This window comes from Phalaenopsis equestris, unplaced genomic scaffold, assembly GCF_001263595.1.
Source record: "Phalaenopsis equestris unplaced genomic scaffold, ASM126359v1 Scaffold000840, whole genome shotgun sequence".
Lineage (NCBI taxonomy): Eukaryota > Viridiplantae > Streptophyta > Magnoliopsida > Asparagales > Orchidaceae > Phalaenopsis > Phalaenopsis equestris.
In genome coordinates, this window is record NW_018165280.1 from 2,866,556 (window position 1) to 2,893,807 (window position 27,252).

At 36.4% G+C, this 27,252-nt stretch overlaps 1 protein-coding gene across 3 annotated transcripts in view; it reads left to right on the forward strand.

Moving 5' to 3' along the window:
• LOC110031601 (probable serine/threonine protein kinase IRE4) overlaps positions 1–27,252 on the forward strand; it is a 73,129-nt gene that overhangs the window by 12,715 nt on the left and 33,162 nt on the right. Inside the window, exons 2-7 of one of the 3 annotated variants that reach the window (XM_020734876.1) lie at positions 14,075–14,169; positions 14,251–14,430; positions 14,626–15,114; positions 15,216–15,917; positions 24,963–25,132; positions 25,259–25,505. In XM_020734876.1, the coding sequence (XP_020590535.1) occupies positions 14,075–14,169; positions 14,251–14,430; positions 14,626–15,114; positions 15,216–15,917; positions 24,963–25,132; positions 25,259–25,505 (1,883 nt within the window). Of the gene's footprint in view, positions 1–14,074; positions 14,170–14,250; positions 14,431–14,625; positions 15,115–15,215; positions 15,918–24,962; positions 25,133–25,258; positions 25,506–27,252 lie in introns of those variants that run through there. The other 2 variants (XM_020734877.1, XM_020734878.1) reach the window with 2 other exon arrangements.

The following is a 27,252-nucleotide window of genomic DNA, read 5'->3' on the forward strand; positions in this document are numbered from 1 at the left end:
GTGGGCAGCACGACCATCTTCAACAGCAGAACATGTCTTCCCCAACAAAACCATCCTTTTTCCTAGAAATTAAACAACAATCCATAGGATTTCGAGGTTGTTTGCCTAGCGCAACATAAATCCTCTATCTTTTCTTTAGGCATTCGCATAGCTCTGCCGTGCGATTTAAGCCCTAAACTCGTACTAGGTTCCGAGGTTGTCGTCCGATACGACGTAAACCCTCATATATTGTAGGCGGTTTGTGTGACCATGTCGCGCAAATATAAACCCTAACTAAATAAAATTGGCAGGATGAAGTACTTTAATAATTTCTTTTTAAAGCTGAAGCCAAACCATAGGATAGACTGAGAACCTACTGAGGTTCGCCTCAGGATCTGTGGCTTCCTCTAATTTCTCTTCATTTGGATTCCTTAACAATGTCTCAGATTTGAGTTTTTCCCTCTTCACACCTCTTTGTCCGATTTCGTTGTAAAGTCCTATCCTTTTGACCTCTTTGAAGACATTATTCCCTGATTTTTATCGAGAGTTTTCTTAGGTGACTTCGGTCATTTAAGATGTAATTAACTATAGGGGCTTGCCCTTATCTATAGGGGCTTGCTCTTATAGGAAGCTTTTCCGAATCCAGCTTAAAATAAATCCTATTTAATTCTTTGTATTAAATATGGGAACTTGTCGGCAAATAAAACGGTTTCGCAGACCAAACGGATGTCATATATTTCTTAGTTTATTTGATTGTCTCATCCTCAAGTATTATGCTTATCCCTCGGGATAGATATAGGATTTAAGGTAGAGCGCTCTTTCATTTAAACTGCGATATAGGATTTTGCATATATATATATATATATATATAAATTAAAACGCCCTCCCGAAGCGGGCGATGGAATTTTAATTCCGGCTGCCGACAGTTTCTTACGGACAACCTTCTTTTTTTTAACTGCCTACAGTCTTACAACCCTCGTTGAGGGAATGTTGTCTCTTGTTGTTATTTTACTTTCAATGTGTCATTTTACTATCGAGCGGAGTTTCCAATTATAATATTATTTGCTTATTGTTGTTTGCGGTTAACTCTGGTATCAACCTCTTTCATAGCATCATGTGTAAACTCAAAATACATTTTGGTTTGTCTTACGAATGCTGAGACAGAAACAATATCTATATTTGTGGAAAATGTACTTAAAGGAATAACTATAAAAGTAATTTTTGTAATAAAAAATGTGTTATAAAACTAGTAAAGATAGGTGGAAATATAAAATAAGAAAAAATGAACATCCCAAAATATTTGGACATTTCCTAAATTTCTAGAGAACAAAGAGTCTTAGGGGCCTATAAGATTTAGGTTAAACAAGATTGAGTGAATCTGATAAATTCGGATGTTCAAATTTACTTATTGTTGTTTGGGGTTAACTCTGGTATCAACCTCTTTCTTAGCATTATGTGTAAACTCAAAATACATTTTGGTATGTCTTACGAATGCTGGGACGGAAACAATATCTTCATTTGTGGAAAATATACTTAAATGAATAACTATAAAAAAAATTTTTGGGATAAAAATATGTTATAAAACTAGTAAAGATAGGCGAAAATATAAAATAAGAAAAAATGAACTTATCAAAATATTTGGACATTTCCTAAATTTCTAGAAAACAAACAGTCTTAGGGGTTTATAAGATTTAGTTTAAATAAGATTGAGTAAATCTGATAAATTCGGATTTATCAAATCCAAATGTTGCAAATCAAAAATACTGCTTGGTTCAATTTAAGGCTAAATCCATTAAAGTTGTTTACTATGTTTGGCATAAATCCACTCTTGTGAATTTTTTTCTAAGCTAAATATGTTACATCCACGTAATAATCAAATTTAATAAATCCTAATTTACGTTAAAAAAAAGTAACAGAAATGAAGAATTTTTGGATTCAACGAAGCTCAGATTTTAATCCTCCTAATTTTTTTTACGTAAATTCTGCTCATATCCAGCTATCAAACTCCCTCTTAAACTTACATGGATCTCAACAACACAAATAAATGCAAGCATGATCCCCTTACTTTCTCCTAGATCTCTTAGGAGTTAAAAGTTGATGTGTAAATGACACAAGTTATTGTCATTTATGTAGTGGTGGAATCTACCCCCTTGTTACTTGCACGGTTATCAACACATTCAAAATGTGAACGAATAACACCACTTCAATTGCTCACAAAAATTTTAAATCACAACGGTATGATAATCTTGGAAATGAAATAATATGAACTTGCTATGTAGGCATGCGTTAAATAACATGCAAGCAACTACAAGTTAACTATGGCATGCACAATGTATAGACGCTCAAACATTTTAATGAAAGTGATTCATATATTTACACAAATATTTTGGGCTTGCGAAGATCGTAAATCTTTCTTTAGACTGGGTGATTATTTTGATTCAACACAGTGTTATGTTGCCTTCAAAATTAAGACTTGAATGTTCCCAAATGTCCAAATCTATGATTCATGAGCTATAACACATTCAATATGATTTGATGTTATTTTTTACGCCAAAGTGTGCTTGAAATTGGCTCGTTTTGCAATTTATCACGCCGTTTCATGAAATTCTTTCAGGTGATACAATCTATGGTTGTTGAAAATGATATTTTGGATAAATTGGATGCATTATCTTTGTTGAATAAGTATACTATGGTCTAGGATAACTTAGGATGAGGAAATCTTCTGTTCTTGATTAAGTTTATCATAATTTTCCACCGTTCACTCTAACTTGATGGCGGTGTATTCTCTTTATTGATTGAGTTTAATCAAAATGCTTTCTTGTGAAGATTGAGGTAATTAATTATAAGGTAATATCTCTGGGTTGTCTTATCTAAATATTCAATTTGCCTTATGAAAATTTAACGTATTACCACTTGACTATATAATATAGCCTGACGGGAATTTTTAGAGCTCACATAATGTACTAGCTGTTTTAATAAGTACCCATCTTCTTTTTGATACTCAATTTTGTCGAGGATCATAAATGGCATTGGAAATGCATGAATTATTCCTCCCTTTTGAAAATATGAAGATAGAACTTTGTTAAAGTAATTCTTGGCATTACTTGATATTACTTGATAGAAATTTTTTAGTCTTTTCTTCCAATTGTTTTTGGATATTATTGTGAAAGGAAGGACAATAGTTACATTTGATATTGGTATTAAGCAATTTTCTATGGAAGAAATAAGTCACTTCGAGCCTAATAAATTAGGAATGTGGAGGTATTTCATATTTAACAACGAATAAAATGAAAAGTAAGATAACATTTTTCATTACTAGATTGAAATGATACACTTTTATGTTTTACAAATTCACCAATGCTGAAGTTAAAATTTTAATATCTACACTTCAAAAAATAATGGAAACACAGTTTTTAAATCTGGAGTGAAGGATATCAAAGATGATGATGATAAAGCTAGATGTTGTCTTTATTTGAACAAGAAAAGTATACTGGAAAGAAAGAAAACCGTTCTTAATATTTTTTGACTTAATTTTCCAAGATGTTTGAGTCGACCCTTTTTAGAAGTTCTAAATTTTGTCATCGTCTCTTGATCTTGAAATACATAGTAAGTGGAAAAAAAAAAAGTTACCTTGTTACCTTGCCATTCATAGAGTGGTGGCTAAGTTTTTTGAGTTAGTTTAATAGAAAATGTGGGAACATAAAGACATTATTCTGAACTATTAATTGATCTGCACACCTCTAATGCTTGCTGTTTTGGTGAGAGAACTATCAGTAATAGAGATTTTTCTTTTTTACTCGGACAAGCGTAATACTGAATTTTGATGTGTGTTTTCTAAGATATGTGGCTGTTGAATCAGTGATTCAAGAGTCACTGCTAGATTTTGAGTGCCAATGAGCACGGACTCCTGGATCTTGTCTATTTTAACATCTCCATTAATCCCTGGAGCTTTTCAATTTCATCTTTTTAAGTTATCCTTGTTTTGGGTTTGCACTAAATTTGCTTGGGTCATGCTCGCGTGAATTTAACCTTGATTTCCGTGTCCTCTTCCATAGCATCCCTATTCTTTGTTTGCTTTGTTGGGCTTTCCATTCAGTTTCCAGCATATTTTCTTTTGCCTTAATTTTTTGTAGCAGGTACACCAGATATTAATTTTGTTGTTTTCATTTTGGCCGTATACAAATTTTATTTCTTACACTCGATTATCAATGCTTTTCTTCATGGGCTTCGGGCTCAAGCATAACTCTTCCCATCCTATTCCACAATCGAATTTTAGAGACGGTCCCATCTAAAGTTGGTACCTTATCTTTTCTCAATATTTGAAAATTGACTTGATCAAATTTTGCAATAAGCCAACAAAAAAATCATAAGCTCTATATTCTTGGGAAAGATATTCATAATTTCCACTTCCTTGTGCTTCAATTTGATGGTTTGGCAGTGGTCTAATTCTTGCCAGTTATTGTTCTTGAGATTAGCATACTTTGTGATGAATTTATTATTTTATTTGATACTTGATGGTTACATGTTTTACTTTAATGTATTTGCTCAAATATTTGGGCAACATTCTTTCTTTTTGAATATGTTTGTTTCACAGTGTCCCAAATGTCTTTGTTGTGAGTGAAAACATGCATGTGATTCATTGAATTCCGTAGCCATGTTTTTATCATGCAATCTTCTTAATCCCGAGCATTGAATCCCGGGTCTTCTTGCTTTGTAATAGTATCATTTTATATGATTTATTTTCCCTTTCCCTTTAAAAAAAGTTCGGACCAATCAAGACAACCTCAATTAAATTATTTCCTTTAATCGATATGCGCATGAATGCTTTGCAAATATTCAAATGATTGATGAATTGGGGTCTATTTGAGATAACTTTCTGCCTGAACCAACTAACATAATTATGGCTGTGGAACTGTTTTTTTTTGCAGCTTTTTAAAAATTTCTTTGGTAGAAAGTTTTTTTTTCAATGAGTTTTTAAAGTGTGGTGGTTGCCATAAATCAACTTTTTTATCCTAAGTTGTTAAAGTGTGGTTGTTGTCAGAAAGTTGCGATCTGGCTTTTTATTTGTAATAGTCCCTGCAGTTTTTTGAAAAACAGTTTCTTCTGTAGCAGCTTTATATCTGTCCCAAACAGACTCTTAATTCTTCCTGGTTACCTCCTTAAAACTGCTAGTCAATAGGCGCTCTTCGTCATGGACTGATCTTGGTAGTGGGAGTCGAGTATTACACCTGAAACTGGACCGGTCCATCCAGGACCGGTCGAAGGCCATCAAACTGGCCCGCAGTAGAAGGAAGCGGGCCGATTCCTTTCACGCGAAGAAGCCGAGCGGCAATTTGCCGCAGCAGAGGAAAGCCAAGCGCAGGTGTGGTCCACGAGGGGCTTAATCAATACTCAAGGAGGAGAAATTAAGGGAGTTTGGAGGGAAAGCTGAAAATAAAAATTTTTGAAATGCTGTGAGAGAATTCTATTAAGGGGAGTAACATAGGGTTTGTTTTATTCATGCATATATTTTTGTGGCTGCGGTTCTCTTTCTTCTTGTGGTGTTCTTAGCGATGTCTAGGGTTTGGGAGAGACGATCTACGCCTTGAATATTAGATCAACCTTTTATCTTGCTTTTTTTCCTTTGATTTTTGTAAGAGTAGTCTCTGTTTGTGTTTCCTCTACCTCTCAATTATTTTTTCGTTGTGGTTTGTTCGCTGATTTTGGTGCTGAGACGTATCAAACTGGTATCAGAGCTTGGATCTTGGCGAGATGACAGTAAAGAAAGTGGATGCGCTAGAAGGGGCAAAGCAGATCGGGAATAGAAGAAATGTTCGCCACCATGGAGGATAAATTTGCTTTCATTGAAAGTTGAATAGAGGATGAATCCGAGAGCATAGGAGAAATGCGAGAGATGAAAAAAACTCATGAAAATGCAATATAATGCCGTGCTGTCTGCTTCGGTTACAAACCCTAACCAAGCGGTGATCAAGGAATCCTTGCCCAAGTCAAAAGGGAAGGAGATCGAGTGAGACGAGAACGAAGAAGAGATCATCCACCTACAAGCGCGTCCCTCTAGGACTTCAAAAGGAGGGGGAGTGGAAACTTACAATGGAGCGGGAGTTGAGACTTCCGATGGAGGGGGATGGGCCGAAAAGTGGAGGTGGGATGGATTAAGGGGCATGGAAGAGAACGATGGAGGAAGGAGGGAATCAGGAGTGGGGTATGCCTATGACCGGAGGATGAAGTTCAACCCTAGTTACATGTGGGGAACTACTAGAGGAAGAGGAGGTTGGGGTGGAGATACAGGGGTCAGAAAGCTGAAAACACCAACTTTCGAGGGAGAGGATGTACATGGGTGGGTGTATCGGGTGGAGCAATATTTTACAATCAATGGGTTGACGGAGGAAGAGAAGCTCATGGCAGTGGGTTGTGTTTGGAGGGAAATGCTCTAGCGTGGTTCCAGTGGATGGAGTTAAAATATCCAATACACTGATGGGAGGAGTTTTATAATTGCTTGTTGGAGCGTTTTCGTGAAGAAGAACTACACGAACAATTATATGCTGTGACTTAAGAGAGGACGACTATCGAATTTCGGGAGAAGTTCGAGCTCTTGTCAGAGAGGTTCAGGGGGTTTTCTGCAGCAGGACTGTAATGGAACTTCTTGAAGCTCCTAAAGCCCGACATATGAGCAACCATTCGTCTTTTGAGACCGCGAAGATTGAGGGAAATTATGGAGCTCACTCAGATGATGGAGGATAAGAAACAACTGAAGAAGACCAGTAAAGGCGACAAAAGACGATTCTACAAGGGCATTTTGACAACCACGACATCAAGGACCCAAATGGTGTCATTTTAGAAGGCGACACCGAATGAGAAGAATACATGACCTTGTTACGGGGTAGTTTCAAGCACCTCACAGATGCAAAATCGCAGAGTAAACGAACAAAATGATTTTGTTAGCGCTATGATAAAAAATACGCCTCAGAACACTATTGCAAGAAGTGCACCCTTCGGGTTTTTTAGTTTAGGAGGAGGATACAAGAAGTGAGGAATCAGAAGAGGAAGCGGTAGAGGAGCATCTGCGTTTGGCTGTGGTGGAGGTGTCCCTTAATTCAGTGGTGAGATTTATCCCGAATCACACCATGAAGGTGAGGGGATGGTTGGAGAACAATCGATTGTGATGTTGGTGGATAGCGGGGCTACACTTAACTTTATCTCAAATCGGGCTGTGGAGAAGCTATGATTGAAGCTGGTGACTACATGGAGCTTCGACGTTATGATTGGGACAAATAAGGTGGAGAAAAGTCAGACAATTTGTAAGGGGCTGATTCTGACACTACATGACCTATAGATGGTGAAATACTTCTTTTAGATTTGGTCAAATAGGTGATTTTGGGGATGAAGTAACTGCAAGCATTGGGAGAGATGAAGGTGAATTGAAACTCCTTGATGATGGGGTTCCATGTGGAGGGTAGGAAGGTGGTACTGGGGGGAGATGGTAGCTTATGCAAAACCATGGTGTCGCTCAAAACCATGGCCAAATCGATTCGGGGAGCAGGATTGGGTTACTTGGCGGAGTTGCAGAACATTGAGGAGATTCGAGATTCATAGTTGGCATCGCTTTTGGAAGGGGTCCAGTAGCTCCTACAACAGTTTACTGATGTCTTCCAACCGCTAAGCGAGTTACCTCTTCGGAGGGAGCACGAACACGCTATTACATCAAAGGATGGTGTTTCTCCCATCAACATCAGACCATACATATACCACCATATTCAAAGGGATGGCATAGAGAAATTGATCTGAAAGATGCTCTAGGCTAGGATTATCAAGCCTAGTGCGAGCCCTTTTTCCAGTCTCGTCTTGCCGGTGAAGAAAAAAGATGGTAGCTAGAGATTCTGCGTGGACTACGGAGCTTTGAACAAGGAAACGGTGTCGGACAAGTTTCTTATTCTTGTGATGGATGTGTTGCTGGATGAGCTATATGCGGCAATTATGTTCCAAAAAATTGATCTTAAGTTAGGATACCACCACATCAGGATGAATCCAGCGGATGTCCACAAAACAACTTTCATGACACATGAAGGACATTATGAGTTGTTAATGATACCGTTTGGCCTCACCAACGGTCCAACGACATTTCAATCTCTCATGAATAATGTTTTCCAATCTTATATTCGGAAGTTTGTCCTAATTTTTTTTTTTTATGATATTCTGATCTACAGTCGTACAAAGACAGTGCATGTAGGGCATCTGAGAACAGTCTTGGAGACATTGAGTGAGCACTGGTTGTATGCTAACTTGAATAAATGTTCCTTTGCACAGTTACTGGTGGAGACCTAGGACATGTAGTGACTAGGGGTAGCAGTGAATCAGTCCAAAATCGAGGCTTTGGATGATTGGCTCTTACCAAGGACTTTGAAGGAGTTGGGAGGATTCTTGGGACTCACAGGCTACTATCGGAAGTTCGTGAGAGGACATGACATGATAGCACGGTCGTTGACGGAGTAGTTGAAGAAAGATAATTTCAAATTGGGGGGGGGGGGGGGGGGGGCAAACCAATCCTGAGCAGCGTACCTGTATTAGCACTTCCAGATTTTGGTAAAACATTTGTGGTAGAGATGGATGCATCGGGATACAGATTGGGAGATGTGCTCATCCAGGATTAGCGACCGATTGCCTACTTTAGCCAGGTTCTTACGACCAGAGTGAGACTAAAGTCAGTATATGAACGAGAATTAATAACAATTGTTTTTGCCATTTAGAAGTGGGGGCCCTACCTGTTGGGATGACATTTTTTGGTCAGAATAAATTAGAGGAGCTTAAAGTATTTTCTGGAGTAGCGAATGGTGACTGAGGAGCATTAGAGATGGCTATCCAAGCTACCGTGGTATGATTTTGAGATTCAGTATCAGCCAAGATTGGAGAACAATACAACTGACACTGTCGAGAAAGGGGGAGGAGCCCAAATTAATGACCCTATCGGAATTAATTTGGTCGAGAAAGCCCAAATTAATGACCCTTGGTCGTTGATTGGAAAACCTTGAGACTGGAAAGTGAACGAGATGAGAAGCTAAGATGATAAGAGTCAAGTTACTACAGGATCCGAACAGTCATCCAGGATATGTTTTGAGGGACAACAACTGCTCCACCAGGGGTTATTCGTGCTACCCAAGTCGTCGACGTATATTTCCAAATGATTACAAGAGTTTTCTGACAGTGTGATCGGGGGTCACTCAGGGGTGCAAATTACCTACATTCGTCTAGCAACAAATCTGTATTGGGTGGGATGCAAAGTGATGTGGAGGACATGGTGGCAAAATATGATGTGTTAGAGCACAAGTACTTGACCACGACACCAGGAGGGTTTCTACAACCATTGGTCTATTACCATTTCCCGGGAAGGTTTGGGAAAAAAGTGACGATGGATTTTATCGAGGGGTTGCCTCTATCAGAAGGGTTCACGGTGATCATGGTGGTCGTGGATCACCTAAGTATGCACATTTCATTCTCTTACGACATCCGTACATTACAGTCTCAGCTGCGACAATGTTATCTTGGAAGTGTTCCGTTTGCACGGGGCGTCAGAATCAATTGTATCAGATAGGGAGAAGATGTTTCTCAGCCATTTCTAGAAGGAGTTTTTAGATTGTAAGGGACAGTCCTTAAAAGATCCAGCGCATATCATCCCCAGATCGATAGGTAGACATGGATGATTAACAGGAGTGTGGAGACATACTTGTACCACACCACAACACAGACAATCCTTTAGAAGCTATTCTATATGTGAGATCCACCTCACTTGACACATTATGGGCATAGTATCACACCAATATCGGGCGTTGATCAGTACTTGAAGGAGAGAGAGAGGATACCAGCAGAGCTCAAGGGGCATTTACTGAGAGCTCAATAAATTATGAAGAGAAAGACACATAAATAAGGGAGAGGTGCAAGTTGAACCAGGAGAAATGGTCTTCTTGAAACTGAGACCCTACCGACATAAGTCATTGTCCAGCAAAAGCTAAAAACTGTCATAGCGATACTTTGTGTAGGGATGTCAAAACGGCTCGTTGTTCGCGAACAACTCGTGTTCGGCTCGTTCGCTTAACGAGCCGAACACGAACAACACGAACAAATATTTGTTCGTTAGTGCTCGGCCCGTTTTGGTTCGAAATACTACTAATCATATATATCTTTGATGAGTAGTATTTAAAAAAAATTAATTGTCTACGAGGCTACGAAGATTTGTAGTCAGTTAAAAGTATTAATTAAAAAAATATAATAAAATTTGTTAAATTAGATTCAAATGATGTTTAACATAAGCAATAATTTTTAAATTTTGTTCAATCCTTAACATCTTATGGCTAAGTGATTAGGGTTGTCAAAATGACTCTTTATTCGTGAATGACTCGTTTTCGGCTCGCTATACAAACAAGCAGAACACATACACACTTTTCGAGCTCGAAATATAAACGACCCAAACACAAGCTGAGCCTGGGCTCGCTCGTGTTAGATTCATTTACACCCTAACTTTGTTCCTTATGAGATGATGACACTCATCAGTGCAGTGGCCTACCGTTTGAAGTTGCCATCATCGTCTGCATTACACTCGGTCTTTCTTGTATTACAGCTGAGACGTGCGATTGTAGATTATACACCCTCATCTACTCTACCACCGACTCTGACGGAGCACTTCGAGTTGAATCTGGAGCCACTAGAGATCGAAGGAGTGCGTCAGGAAGCGGGGGTTGCGAAGGAGGTATTATCTAAGTGGAAATTTTTGCCAAACTATGAAGCAATGTGGGAGTCTTACTGGGTGATTCACAAGCAGTTTCTATCATTCCACCTTGAGGACAATTTACTTTTTTGGGAGGGGAGTGTTGTTGCGGTTAGAACTTGACCGGTTTATCAAGGACCGGTCGAAAGCCATCAAAATGGCCCACAACAACAAGAAGCGGGTTGATTCCTTTCATAAGAAACAACCGAGCGGCAATTTATCGCAGTAGAGGAAAGTCGGGCGTATATGGGTCCATGAGGGGCTTAATCACATACTCAAGGAAAAGAAATTAAGAGAATTTGCAGGGAAAGCCGGAAAGGAAAGTTTTTGAAATGATGTGAGAGGATTCTACTTAGGGGAGTAACCAATGGTTTGCTTGAATCGTGCATATTTTGTTGTGGTTATAGTTTTCTTTCTTCTTCTGGTGTTCCTAGCGACATCTAGGGTGTGGGACAGACGTTCTACCTCTCGAATAATAAATCAATCTTGTATATTGCTTGTTTTCCTTTAATTTTTGTAAGAATAACCCCTATTTGTGTTTCTTCCACCTTTCTATTACCGTTTCGTCGTGGTCAGTTCACTGATTTTGGTGCTGAGGCGCATCATAGGGCTCATGAATTGCAACACCTTGAAATTTAGAGAGTGAAGGATTTAATGGATAATCAACTTCAATAGAGATAAAGAAGTTTGCCCCAAAAAATTTTGCACAACTTGTTCTTGTCCGAGGAACAAGATATGGAAGCAATCATGTAGAAAAATTTCTTGCAAAGGAATGTATATGATGGAGAATGGAGACAAAAAGGAGGTGATCAACATTGAATAGCAAGCAAAAATTTGATTCCTCGAGAATTTGAGTCTTAGGTCTTTGATACCATGTGCAAAAATGTTTAAGAGTAATATTAATTTCACCCGATTATAATTACAAGCAACAATGCCGTCATATATGGGCTATGCAATTGATAAAAATCATAGGAACTTATGCATAAAGAAAATATATTTGAAAATTGAAGTCATTTTGAATGAGAAGTTTCCCCAGTAAATAATTACGACATTTAAGAATTAGTCCGAGCTGTTATCATACGGATCCTTTCCGAAAATTACACGACCACATGATCTTTTATAGGAATCACAATGCCTACAATTACTGGATTTTGCTGTGGAAAGATGTAGTCCAATATTTGACAACACAAGCGTGCCTTTCAACAATATGTCCTTATCGAAATATAATCATATCATAGTTATGGGAGTTAATTGATGCAATTCTTTCATGATAAAAAAGCGGTTCCCTTTTTTTTTGGAAATGTTGAGTTGGTTGATTGTTTTGGCCAAAAAATTCTAAAGCAAACGATTCATATCTTATTAATTTATAGATTTGAAAGATTCTACCATGTTGCTTGCAACATAGTTTATCTTCTTAGCATTTTCCTAATTTTGATAGGCATATCCATCTCCATTTTTCTTTTGCCCGCATTCCTTCAAAAACTAAAGCAATACCTTATTTTTCTTAAATTTTTATCATAATTATTATATACTCATATTTGAAGTTTTTTTTTAAAATTTAAAAATGACTAAATTATAGCTTTAATTTTCAGTGGAAGTTTTCCTTATTAGTAAAACTTGAAAAGAATTGAGATAATATAGGATAATTTGATCTTAGCCAATAATGGTGGCACTACTGTCCATCATCGACCACTCATTAAGGCTAAAATTATATTTTGTGTTTATGCAAGATGTTGTGGGTCATAGATAAGTGGATTCATGCAGGCTATCCGTGGTTGTTGCGTTGGAGATGCTCATCTCAATATGTTATGTAGGTGCGAGTAAACCCAATCCATTTTGTTGGTGTGCCAAGGACATCATGTATTATTTTGGGTTATAAATTATTTGAATTTTGAGATTTATTTATTTTATTTGTGGAACTTAAATGCAGTCATACTATTCAAGTCTTCTGGCACTTATTTTCTCAGCAAAAGTTGATCTATGGATTTACTTGGGTAAATTGAAGATTAAGCATAGAAGAGTAATTGTTGGACTATGATTTTTTTAATCTATGGATAATGTTTTCTAGCCCTCGTATAAACTGTTGGTATTAGTTTGACTATGAATGGGAGGCACACACGATCTATGTTTGTACATATTTATGGCATAAAAATGCACCGAGTATTTGTTATTTGAAAATTCAGATTGTTGAAGAAATTATTATCCTGCATTTTTGTTTTTTGTTATTTTGGAGAATTATAAATGCCTATGAAAACCTGCTTGTTAAGTTTTGAAATATATACTGAATTTAAATAATTCAATAAAATAAAACAATGAAAACTTCTGAAAACCTTGAAATTTTGTAACTTGGTAGACCACCCTTAAGTTTGAAGCCAAAGCAAAACGTTTGTTTAAATTCTTTGCTGAAGTTTTGCTTTTAGTATTCTTGTCGGTTAGTTGAATTGATTTTTGGTTGTTCATATAATTTTCTTTTTTCTCTTTTTTATTTCTTTTAGGATTGGTTATTGGCTATGGAGAATTTGTTTTAATTAGAAATTTAAGTCCTGGTTGTCCACATGATTCTATAATAAATAATAGTGAGAAACGTATGAGTTGGTTATTTTTTTCAAGGTTTAAAATTCCATAATTGAACATGGTTGTGCTTTTTGTTTGCGAGACAAGATATATGTCTTGAAGCGTTTTGAGGCACGGGCTCTTCTAACCACTATTAATCTATCTTTGAACCATGATTCATCCACTTTGAATCACGATGAATGATCAAAGCAACTTCTAACATATTCTATTCTACTTCAAAAAGCAAATCACGTTTATCCCCTCTGCTAGTATTTTGGTCCAAAGGAAAAATTTTTAGTTTATTTTTCTATGAAAGCAAACAACTAACTTATTTCTCTAAATTGCACTATTATTGGGCATGTAAAGTCAAAATTTTCAATAATAAAATTGGCTTTTAGTTAATATATTTTATTTATTATTATTATTTTTTTAAGTCAACCTCAACCTTAAATATTAGGCGTATGCCTCTTAAATTTTGAGATTAAGGACATCTCACGTAAGAGTTCATTAAGGTGCATGCTTCATGGTGAAATTCTTAAGAGACTGAGATGCATCTCATATTTATTATCAATATCTTTTTTTATTTGAACGCTTATCTCTCTGTTTTTTGTCTTTTAATGTTTGGATTTTTTTATCTCTATTTCATTGGGCACTGCTTGATAAAATCATGCATTTACATGCCTGTCATGTGTTTGATTACCATGTTTATCGTCATTGCACTTTATTACCTTTTATTCATTGTGTGGCTGCTATTGGTTTATGACAATGTGATCATTTATTTATTAGGACTCCGTAAAGGACGGAAGATTTCTCGGTGGTTTACTTCTTATTTAGCATCAAAGGATTCTAATAAATCTTCAAAAGGTACTTTTGACAGTGAGGTTAGTCTGTGGCTAATAACATTTTACTTTTTTTTGCCTTTGTCTACTGAGCATTTTTTTTAGAACCGTTACTATCGACAGATTTTGCAGGCAAAGAGGTCAAGTTATCTTCTCAAAGAAAGGACTGAAGAGCAATTGCTGCTGGAATGTAACTTAAAGAAAAAAGCATGTGGACCACAGAAAAGTTATTCACATGAATTAGGAGCCAGAGGTGTCCCTCAACCTACACAGCCACGTGCGCGGAGTTACAGTGACTTGAAGGTGATTGGCTTTTTATAGGGCATTTTAAAGATAAAATAGGGCATATATAAACAGGTTTAGGAGAAATGCTAGTTTTTCTTTTGGAGCACTTCTCTTAGTTTTTTGAACATTGATCTCTTTTCTTTCTTTGAAGCACACTCATTAGAAAAAAAAAAAAAAAATCCTCTGCTAAGTTTGTTATTGCTTGAACTTCAGGAGCTTTTGGTTTCATTTCATTCAAAGTTTGAGGCAGCTAAGGAAGTCGTGAATGCTGACCTGGCTGCTTTTGCAGAAGATGTTGCTGACGCTCTTGAGAATGGCACTTTGTCAGCAGAGCAAGAAACGGCTGAGTATCTCGTTGCGCTCTCTGAGAAGTGCATGGAAATGTCACCTCCTAGATTCAGGGATGATTGTGAGGGGTTTGTTCAGGTTCTTGCTGAGAGGTGGCAGAAGTCCCAAGGGGGATGTATGAAGCAGCTCTTAACACGCATGCTTTTCATTCTAACACGCTGTAACAGGATATTGCAGTTCCAGAAAGATGGTGACCCAATTAATGAGGAATCTCTCAATAGATTCCAGCAGTGTATTGAAAGTGTTCCTGCTTTTGACAGGAAATGGGTTCTTAGTTCTCAGAATACTTATTTTGATATTAACAATTTCCAGGATGATAGCCACACTAAGCATGAAAGAGAGGATTTTAACAAGGTAATGAGAAATTTTGCTATATTTGTGGCATTTCTGCTGTTCAGCTACAAACTCGATGTATTTTGGTGTGAGCTAAGATATTCCTGTTTTATATTTTTCAGATCTCTGTCACCTCATCAAATAACCACACAACTTTGTCTAATGCATCCATATCAACTTTTACCGAGAGCATTAACAGTGGAGATGGTTTTCCACAGCCCCAAGGAATTTATGGCAGCATTACTGAAAGGCTATTGGGCATTTGTAATTCTGATTTTCTTTATGAGCAGGAAGGTTCTGAAGTTCCTGATTTAGTAATCTGCCGGATCTGTGAAGAGAAGGTTCCAGCTTGTCATTTGGAGACTCATTCTTATATATGTGCTTTTGCTGACAAGTGTGAACTTGAAGGCTTTGATTTGGATGAACGGCTATTTAACATTGCAGATGTTTTGGAACAACTCCTAGATTCTTACAATCAAAGTGCTTATGCATCATGCAGCAGCCCTGAAATTTCAAGAATCCAACATGCTAGTTCTGTACCTGGGTTTGAAGTTTTATCGCCCAAATCGCAGGATTCCCACCAAAAAAATGATTGGATGTTTGATGATATTCATGAGATGGATACAGCATCTATTGACGATCCTCTTACGCCTGTCTCTGGTCATTGGAAGAGTCTTCTTGCTATGAAGCTTGGATCTTGTCTTCCATCTTCATCTAATGGAAGTCCAACCCCAGCTTCCTCTGTCAATACTCCTCGAACGACCCACTTTGACTTGTTTTGGTTAGAGCATAACACCACCACAGAGCTTGAGGATCTAAGTCAGGTTATTTGTCCTTGTCTTTTGATTGCTTTATTTATGTAATGCTTTCATATATTATGGCCAATGGTTTGACCGTCAACATCTATGGACAGAGAAAACAAATATTTATGTTTTTTTTCTTTCTCAAATTTAAGCACTTGGTTGATGCAAAAATCAGCGAAATGATGGTTCCTATATTGTGATTCCGGTCAATACTTTTAACTTTGATTCATGTTTTTATAGGCTAGTTTCTTACATGCGTGACTGAACTTGTTCGAAAGAATCCCAGAAATGTGGTTGCTGTGGCTGCAGATATACTGATGTAGTTTTGTCCCAATATATGCTAACACAAAATATCTTGTTCATTGGCCGTCATAATTATTTGGGGTCATCATTTTTAATTTTAATTCTACATTCATTCATGCCGTGTGATCATGAATTGATGAATCAATTTTAAACATTTTTGCAAAATATCTATTTATTTTATATTTGACTTGTTTTTTTCTCCGCTTCTTAATTCTTTTAGATTAACTTTATCAATCTATTACTCTTTTGTACAAGCCATATCTCATAATTGTATTTTACACTGTTTTATCTATAATCTGTTTAATTCTCTCCATTTGCCCCATATAATTACTTCATCATTCTTGGTTTTGTTGTACATTTATCTTAATTGCCATTTTTTGCATTCAGTGTCTTTTTTAGCACCAAAGTTAAGTCTCTGTAACATAACCATTCTAGTTGTAGTTTTAGAAATTTTATATTTTAGTTTCCATGCTATTATCTAATCTCATAATATTTCTAAGATATTTCTTCAGTTTAACCAATTTAATTCTAAAAATATATCTTCATATTTCTTCATTTTTTGACATCAGTATTTAAATTTGTGCAATTAGAGGCTCGCCTTCACATAATTGAAGAAATTTTTGTGTTGGGGCATATCTCTTGATTGGATCGCGGGAGGTGCAGGCCTCCGAATTGTGGAGGCACACAATAAGGCATGTTTCACCTTAGAAACAATTATACAATCGTCTCGTATTATATTTAGGTATTTAAAATCGTCCACTCCAAAATCTGTAAGCTCCCGTTTCTCACATCCTCTTGTCTTGGTCTCATGAACCATACAACTCCTTTTGAACACCATATGATTTTGCTGGCGCCGTCTAATTTGCCAGATGATGTCATTGATGTCCCCGCAACCACTTGCTGCTCTGTTGATCGAACATGTAAGCTACTGTCCCCCACAATCTCCTACATCCCGTCTCGCTCTCACGCAACCGATGTCGACATCGCCACCTCCTGCTTCTCTTGTCTCGACGTCGCCACCTACTTCTCTTTCCTTCAGCCTCGCTGCTTGCTTCTCTTGCCGCTGGCCTTGCCATCTACTTCTCTCGCCTTCGGTGTCACCACAACCACCTGCTGTTGCTTTGTCTCACATTTTTGTCTTTGTTTGGTTTGATTCGGTATTGTACTCCAACACTCCATAGTCTCACTCACTAAGAGTTTGTCTATTTGGGACCGTTGTAGTTGTTTGAAGAAGCTACAACGCAATAGTTAAAATAGAAGTTGCTGCGGAAAAGTTGCTTTTGGTAAAGCTGCATGTCTGTTTGATTAGTTCAGTTGTGCATCAACCGTGCTGCAGCTGCCTATGAAAATATAATATTGCCCCCGTCTTTTTGTGCTGTTTGTAAGATAGCTATTTTAGGATTAACAACTCATACATGAGTAGAAAATAAATTAAAAAATCATAAAAATTCACAGCTTCAAATATTATATCCAAAAATTATATCTCACTTAATAATGAGCAACTTAGCAATTAAAAAAAAGATAAAAATGCAACGGCAACAAGTGATATTATCGTAATATTACTTTTAAGATTTAAACAATCAATCCTAGGGGAAAACTTTTTCTCCATAAGGCATCCTCTACGCATGGTTACTATCTTAAGTAGACTTATCGAGCCGATTAACCCATTAAGAAATCATACTTCTCTTCTAATCTTTTTCTTGAACAACTATAAATTTTTTTCCCATAGCTACACTCTCTTCGCGATGTAAATAGACAACATTGCAATCTACAGCTGCAGTACGGGATTCTAAAAACAACAAAAGTCTTATAGCTCATATTTTCTTTAATGTGAGAATCCCAAACATAAATGAGGTTCTATTAATAGTATAATGATAAAGTTATATGATAAATTAATTAATAAAAATAACAAAAATACAATGCTAAAATTTATATAAAAAAGGTCTCAGAACAAATATAAATTAACAAATAATCTGTCATTATATGAAGATAAAGTCTTATAAAAAATTGGTCATGGTTACGTTTTAACGATGAAATGTTGAACTGTTATATGCAGAGAACCATATCGACACAAAAGCTCTCCAGAAGAACCCTTACAATCATCTAAATAATTGGATCAAACTTATATATGTCAAATCATAACAACATAAAGGCCATCGTGAAGAACCCCTACGGTCATATATCTTATTGTAGACCTTCAAATAAAAAAAAATCTTATATCACAATCTATGAATTTCCATATTAATGTAATCGAATGAGAATTGCGTGCTCGATTTGTATGTAAATCCCCATGTAACTTCCATATTATAGCTGCCATCTATCTATGAACACCACAACGATCTTGCCGCAATTTTCCTAAACATTCGAATCAAAAGACAGAGAGATGGAATCACCATCGAGACATCAAAATACTCACGGACACAACCACCACCATAATTTACTGCTCAAATTCATAGATATCACATCCCCACAAAATATCATGTTGAGGGTTAAATCTAATTGAAATTCTACATAGACAATCAATATGTAATTGTATAAAAAATGGTAGAAACCAACCCAAAAAAATTATGACAGAAATTGAAGGCACCTCCAGAGAGATTAGAGCATAGAGGAGAGATAAGATGAACGAAGATCGAATGTACCTCTCTTGGGATCCCTCATCTTCATGCACAGATAAGCTCGAGTTAGGGCAAAACGAAATCGGGGAAGCGACAACAAGGAGAGAGAGCTCTCGAGTAATAACCCAACATAAAACATGGAACGTAGGCTGTGGTGCCTGTCGTAAAATCAAAATTATGATGCGTTGAATCGTTTAGAACGGCTGGTGTACTTTGATTACATTCTGGTATATAGCAGATTTAAGGAGAAACACTCGCAACACATTAGGATGGTTTTCGAGGTTCTACGATAAAAAAAGCTATATGCCCATCCAAAGAAGTAACACTTTCTGACAGCTCATGTATGTTTTTTGGGTTATATCGTGTATAGTGCAAGCATCCAGATGAATTCCAAAAAGGTTGAAATCATTTTGAGCTGGATTACACCACAGTCTTTCGCCTAGTTGAGACAGTTTCTGGGAGTAGCATCATTCTACAGGCGATTCATCAGGAGCTTCAGAACCATGAGCATCCCCTTGACAGAGCTTTTGAAAGAAGAGAAAGTCCAGTGGACTGACGCAACTCAGACCAATTTTGAAATCTTGAAGGAGAAGGTGACACAAGCACTATTTTTTGCATTGCCAGATTTCAATCAATTTTTCGAGGTAGAGTGATGCATTCAACATGGGGATAGTAGTACCGAGCCAACGTCACCCCATAGCCTTCCTCAATGAGAAGCTGAATGAGTCCCGGATGAAATGTTCGACTTATGATAAGGAGTTTTATGCTATTTTGAGAGCCCTTAATCTCTGGAACTATCACATACTGACGAGCGAGTTCACCTTGTTCACGAATCATGAAGCTTTGAAATTTTTGAACAACAAGAGCAAACTGAAGGGCCTACACGCATCTTTGGTAGAGTTCTCGGCGTCATTCCAGTTCGTGCTTAAGCACAAGGTAGGAAGCCAACACTGAGTAGCAGACACACAAGCCGCCGTCACTTGCTAATCACTTCAATGCAAACTCGAGTTATAGGTTTTGAAGTCGTGCAGTTATACAGGACATACAAAAACTTCATAGGGATCTGAGTATAGTGTTAGGATAAGCCCACTGACCAGTACCACAGGGCTGATGGTTACTTTTTAACCATAATATGTTGTGTATTCCTAGATGCTTGTTGTAGGAGTCCATTGTTCAAGAAAGGCACAGTGGAAGACTTGCAGGACACTTTGACAGAGATAAAACACTTGTACTTGTGAGAGCATACTTTCATTGGCCTGAACTGACGAGAGATGTGGAGTGACACATCGGGTAATGTCGGATTTGTAATATAGCCAAAAACAGATGAAAAAATACTCTGTAGGCGGATATCAACCTGGATATTGTGGTAGGTCTCCAGCGGAATACAAATTCTGTGATGATTATGGACAAATTCTCGAAGATGACACACTTTGTATCCTGCCATCGGACGCTGTATGCATTTCATTTTTCCGATTTATACTTCAAGGAGGTAGTGAAACTCTGCGGGATAACTGGGGCCATCATTTCCTATAGGGTTGTCAAGTTTCTGAGTCATTTCTGGAGGACTCTATGGGGTAAGCTCGACACCAAGTTTCAATTATGTTCAACATCTCACCGACAGATGAACGGTCAGACAACGATAGTGAACAGAAGTCTAGGGAACCTTTTGAGATGCTTTGTGGGAAAGAATATTAATCATTGGGATTTGACTCTAGCTCAAATTGAGTTTGTTTACAACAAATTTGCGAGTTAGACCACGAGACACTTCATTTGAGCTTGTTTATGGGCACAACCCGCTCACTTCACTTGTCTTGGCAACTCGTTTGTCGACATCAGAGATTAATGAGGATGTTGAGGAATTGGTGCAAGAGATTCAAAAGTTATACGAGGTGGGAACGGAGATCACTTTGCAGAATCATAGGTACGAGGCACTGGCAAACAAGACCAGGAAAAAGATGACTTTTCAAGAATGAGACCTAGGGTGGATTTGGCTGAAGAAAGAAAGGTTACCCTAGGGAGATTTTAGCAAACTCAAGCCAAGAGCAGACATACCCTTCAGGATTCTGAGAAGCTGAAGGATAATCCCTAAAAGATTGACCTTCTAGGGGAGTATAATATTTCTGCTACCTTGAATGTAGCTGTTTTTTGTTTGTGCTACGGGGAAACAAAAGCTCGGGAAACTGACACGAGACGCATGGTGGTTTAACCGGCGCAAGGCTAAACCGGTTCAGCCTGGGGTTGCGAGAGATTGGCCATCCCCCTGCCCTAATTGAACTTGCCGCCCAAGGGAGAAGGTCTTTCCCTTTTAGCAATCTCCTACTATATATGTGTCATGTTCTCTATTTAAGGTTTCAGTTTTTTCGGGCATCGAATTTCTTGTCGTCGGCGTTTCTCCCTTGCTAGGGCTATATCCGAGGACAAGTGGTACTCCGACTGTATTTGACTCCGATGTGGTGATTATCTCCTCGATCTTCGCTCTAGTTCTTTGTCCCTGCTTGCTGCTGCAGCTCTTGCATCCCTCCTATCACCTTTTTCTCTCCTCTTTGCTCTTAGCCGCCAACTCTAGACCTTCTCCTTGCTGTTAGTTGCTCTCCCGCTCTTATTTGCTCCCTACTGCCAACTCCAACCCATCTCCCTTCTGCCAATTGCTTTCCCCGCCCTTTTCTGCACCAACAACCACTCCAACCATCTCCCTGCTGCCAATTGCTTTCCTGGCAATCCTCTGTTCCTGCCGTCAACTTAAGCCCTCGTTATTGTTGATCATAGTTGGCACCCATTACCCCAGCTAATTGCTTCCCCATCCAACCACTAGCTTTTCTTCAGCCATCTTCCTACCCCATCTAGTCACCGGTTCCATCACCTTGACAGCAGCCCACTCCCTTCCGTCCTCGCCCTAGGATGTCGTTTTATGTTTGTGTTGTTATTTTTATAATTGTCAAGAGTCTTTGTCTGTAATCCTTTTGAATTTCAACTATAATATTTGCATTTCTATTGTGATTTTGGTTAACTTTGGTATCCCTATGTTTGGTTTATCATTTTTCACTTCACTTTGATGCAAGTTGCGTGAGTTGGGAGATTGACATTGTTATGAAAGCTTAAATGCAATCCTAAGAATTTTGCTCATGAATTTAGAAAATTATCATTAAAATTAAATTTATTGAGGAAATATATTTAGTAATGAGTTCTTAGTTACTCATGTTTAACATTTTGATTACCTTTTATTGAACTTAAAATGAAAGCCATTATTTTTCTAACCTTGTGCGGTGTTTCATTTCATGTCACTATAATGCACAGTTTTTGTTTAACAATCAATGTAAAAGTGTTATTATAATTTTGTAAATTTTATTTTTCTAATGAATAGTTTTGGAATTATCATTTATGACTACATTTTTCAGGACTACTTATTTTGCACATATCATTGATTTCTTAATCGTGGGTTTCTGTGTGTGAACTTTTTGCCTGCTTTTTTATAGCGCAACAGCAGCATTTGATTTATAACTTTTTTTACTCTTGTTTAGAAAGGTTTTGCTGTTGAATAGCTCTTTGTGATCGTGCTCATCATCCTTAATTCTTTTTTATTCGGCTGCATTTCGTGGTTCAAAAAGTTAATAATGGTTATATTTTAAATAAATAACATTTTTCCATGAGAATTTCCTAGTCGACTGTGCAAAGAACTGCAACCGTCCCTAACATTCTCTAAATGGCAGTGGAGTTTTGTATGCTCTTTTTTCTTAACAGTATTGATGCAGAGCACTTGAGGGTCTTAGGTTCCAAATGCTATTAAGATGATACAATTTTTGCAGGCAGCATACAAGAAATTAGGATTTACAGTCCCTAAGTTTGCAAAAGTTTCTTTCTTTAAGCTTAAACTCAAAAAATACATAGCGAGCAGTTTTAAATTTTGCATTGCAATTGACATCTTTGTTGTGGTAAATTTTACAAACATCAAGAATCTTGTAATACCATTAACAAGTATTTAAGAATTAAATTTACTAACAAAAGAGATTGCTACTTTGAATATAATACATGCCTCATGCCAATACAAAGAGAAAGCATAAACTTCCTTTGAAGGCTTTTTATCAATCTTGCATCACACCGGAAGCAATGCTACGTCTAACATGCACGCAGGATTTTAAGAAGAATTCTAGAATTTTATCATACAAAAGCTATATGTTTACATGACTAGGATAATTCATTCATGGATCTGTCCACCCTAACAAGAATAGCCTATACTATCTTGATTGGCTAACTCTCTCATTGTTTCAATTTAATTTTAAGAAAATGTTTTTTGCCAAAATTATGATGACGTTCAAATTTTCCACAGAAATTGGCCCTATAATTGCAAGATAGCTAATTGCCTCTTGAGATGAAATTTTGGAATAGATAATCCATGGTTACTGGGGGATCTCTTACGACATGTTAGTAGAGCTAAATTCAGGCTATTTGAATTGCAGTGTTGAACAAATTTTGGAGTGCAATATAAACACTTTTAAAATTGCCACCTTGAAAGCTTAAGATGAACATTGCTATAGGGCGCTATTCACATCAAGCAATAGAACAAGTCCAATTAGATAGCTTCAAAGCTACCGCTGTAGCTGTACCTGTAGCATGTAAATAAAAAAAGCCATTGAAAATGATATCTGATAAATCTATTTACCATTAATCTACCGATAACATTTTTCCAGTTATAGGATTTACAGTGATAAGCACAGATTTCTTTATGTAAATCCTAATCACATAACTCCGAATTCCCCACACAATTATTTAGCTCTGCCTAAGTAAATCCACGAATAAGCAACAAATATCAAGAAACACGGGACCCAATCAACAAACGAAAATCCCCATGAACCATCAAAGCACTGCATCCAGCCACAAATAATGCCTCCAGCTCTTTGAATAAACTAGAAAAACATCAAATTAAACTTCAATTTACAGTGAACCTACTAGCAAACCTAACTGAACCCAACCAATAAAATCCGAAAATTAGGTAAATACATGCCATTCTCATAGGCAACATTATCATAGACAAGCTATCAAATAAACAGAAATGAAACTGAATAAAATTCCCTGATGATTTTTTTCCTTGCTTTTTGTTAGATATAACATTTAGATCTCCATCAACAATGACTTGTTGATATTGATTTGCTGTAGTGTTGTTATATATAAATCATATTGATTGCTGCACTAGAAATGCAACAGATCTCTTCTTTGCATTTGCTTCCCCTCCGCATTTACGATGCCATTAAGAATGGCTTTGCAGGGCTTGCTGTTTATATTTGCTAGACAGGATGCATCCTCTTTTTTTTTTTCAACAAAACTTAACTTTATTAAACAAACTCTATCTTTGATGGCTTAATTGTTCCATCTATGGATACTTTTTATTTGAGGGTGCAATATCTAAGTCATCCTTATGTTAAACTCAATAGATTCTAGCATTGCATCAGTTTTCTGATGTTATATTTATCATTCACCTATTGGTTTTATCAGATTTCTTAATGTTTTTTTACGTCTTGTCCTTCTAAATGCTTAAAATATCATATGAAGTCGATGTAACTCTCTGTAAAGGATATCCTCTTTAGTATTGTATTTGAATCTGTCATTTGATTTGTTAGTAGTATGTTAAGGCAGTGTCTTAACGATCCTTTGCTTATCCTCTATAAATTTTCCAGAACTATGTTTCCTACTAAAAGGGTTATGACATTTATCCCTCTTTGAAACGTGGACAAAGAATGTGGTCGCGTTCATGTATTAAAATTGTAGGATGCAAATATGGCAGTCATAATACATAATCAGTCATAATAGAATCTAACTGGGTTCTTACTGAAGGACACTAATGTAATGTATAGTTTATCAGTTTGATTTCATAATTTGTGATTATGATATCTATGGATTATATTGAAATCTATTTTTTTTTAGTATCGAATAGTAAAACTATGAGTAGTTGTATAAAAGCATATGAAGGCATTCATTCTGCTAAAGAACCACATCAAACCATGCTAGTTTTGCTAAACTTCAGTAAATTAATTCATTGGGTGATGATCTATGGCCGAGCATTTGTTATTCACAATAAAATGCTCTGATTTCATTTAACTAAAAGTCCAAAAGAATTAATTTTGCTCTAAATTGATGGATTTTTTGTTCTCAGATGACTGAACTGGTTGAGATAGCTCGCAAAGTTGCGCGAGTCAATCTTGAAAGCGATGGGGTCTTTGAGTATCTGGATATGTGCTGGGAAGGTTTATTGGATATTCTTCAAAACAAACCTAAAGCACTTGTTCTAGACACTTTTGGAAGGCACATCAGAAACTTGCTGAGGTGAGCCCTGGTGCTTTAATTTTTGGGCCTGTGTTAAATCTTATCATTTACACCAAGGTTCTGCTTACATTTGGGTCTGTTTTAATTTAAATTTGCTACTGGATGGCGACATGCATTGATTCATAGGGAGAAGTATTTACTGGCTATGAAGTTAGGGGATGAAAATAGATTGAACGGCATTATCCAAACTGAAGCTGATGGGCATGTCCCCAGAAATGCATCTGAAAAGAAAATATCACCCCCTTTGCAACTCTCACACAAGGAGAGGATTGGAATTGATGACTTTGATCTTATTAAACCTATCAGCAGAGGGGCTTTTGGCAGAGTTTATCTTGCAAGGAAACGTCGGACAGGAGATCTGTTTGCAATAAAGGTATATACAGTATAAATTTTTTTGATTTTATTTTTGCCTCGTGCAACAAGGAGTCATGAGTTATAGCCTAGTTATTTTGGTCACATTTACATGATTGAGGTTCCATGTATGGTTTAAAACTGTAAATATATTAATTTAGGTAAGTATCTTTTATTCTATCTTTTAATTGATGTATTTACTTTTGTGAAAATGTTGCTTACAGATTGATATTCATATAGAAATAATATGTAATTTGCTGGTTTTTTAACTTAACTCATTAGATTTTATGATCTTGCTTATTTCTGGTGACATACATGTAGAGAATGGATGAATGGATGCCATTTTTTTTTTATTTCTTACGCTAATTTTTCTTCCTTCTGTGATACACGATATCTTAACTCTGTTCCTTTGAAGTGGATTTTTAGTCTAATATTGTCAGCTTCTTGATCCTCAAAAATTTAGCTCACTAGTTATTTCCAAGTCTTAGAGATAGTCATGTAAACCTGATTTTTTCTTTGCAAGTGTCATATTTCTTTATTTCCTTAAGTTTGTTTTGTTCAGTTTCTTGGCATGTATGATAAACATCCACATTTTACACTATTTTTGACAGTGAATTATTTTTTGCAGCCATATTTACATATTCGCTAGATTTTCTTCTCCCTTTCTATTTTCATAAATGTGTCGGGATAGGAATGATGAAGGCATTGGTATTGATTTGTCCTCAAGTACATGGAATTAGCTATTTTATCAAACAAAAGGTCAGCTATGGATTTTGTGATCCGACGACTAATTCGCAACATTGGATGAATTAAATTGTTTTTCTTGTACTTTAAACTCCATCCTTACTCTGTAGTCATCCCAAGAGATGGCTGAGCTGTATTCTACTTAAATTTCTTTGGAAAGTGGCCATGTACTTTTATTGGTTAACATTCAGCCAATTCCCATTTAAGTTTTTTAATCCATTATGCTATCGGACCCAAAAATGTTTTTTCATGATTGATTAGTTCTAGAATTTTCTTCTTGTTAATAGGCTAATGTCTAGCTATATACTTATGCAAAATCTGCTGCTAAATGTGTGCATATAGCCTATGCTAATATTATATTTTTTATAATGCTAAATTTATTATTATTATTATTTTCTTGGAATAATTGTATTTTTGCATATAACTTTATCTCCACTAATTTTTTAATCATGCAACATTGGCATCATTAACTGTATCGTAACTAATCACGTTCACATTACAGTTCATTATTTTCCATTCATTTCTATTAAGTGCTCTTATGAGTTTTAAATTAATTTTTTACGAATATATTTTTTAGCAATTTTTGTCCATGTAATATTTGGTCTTTATGTTTTTCTTTATTGTTTTTGGACACTAATTTTATTATCCTGTATAATAGATGCATTTTCTACTGTTTTTTTTACATGTCCAAACCATCAAATTTTATTTTTCAGTCACTTTTTTAATAGATGTTACTTAAATATTTTCGTTAAAATAACCGTTTTTTAATTTATCATTCCTAGTCTTATTATATATATATCTATCTTATTTTTTCCACTTTCAACTTGGATTTCAATGATTTTTTTAATAAGATTTCTTTTAAATTTTTAAATATTGCTTTATCATACAAAAATCTCATTATATTTCTCTATTTAAACTATGCAGCCTTAATTCTGCTAGTTATATTTTCATCTTTTAGTATAATAAATCCAAAATTCTTGGCATCACTTAATTTTTTTAATAATATGGAATGATAATTGCTAATA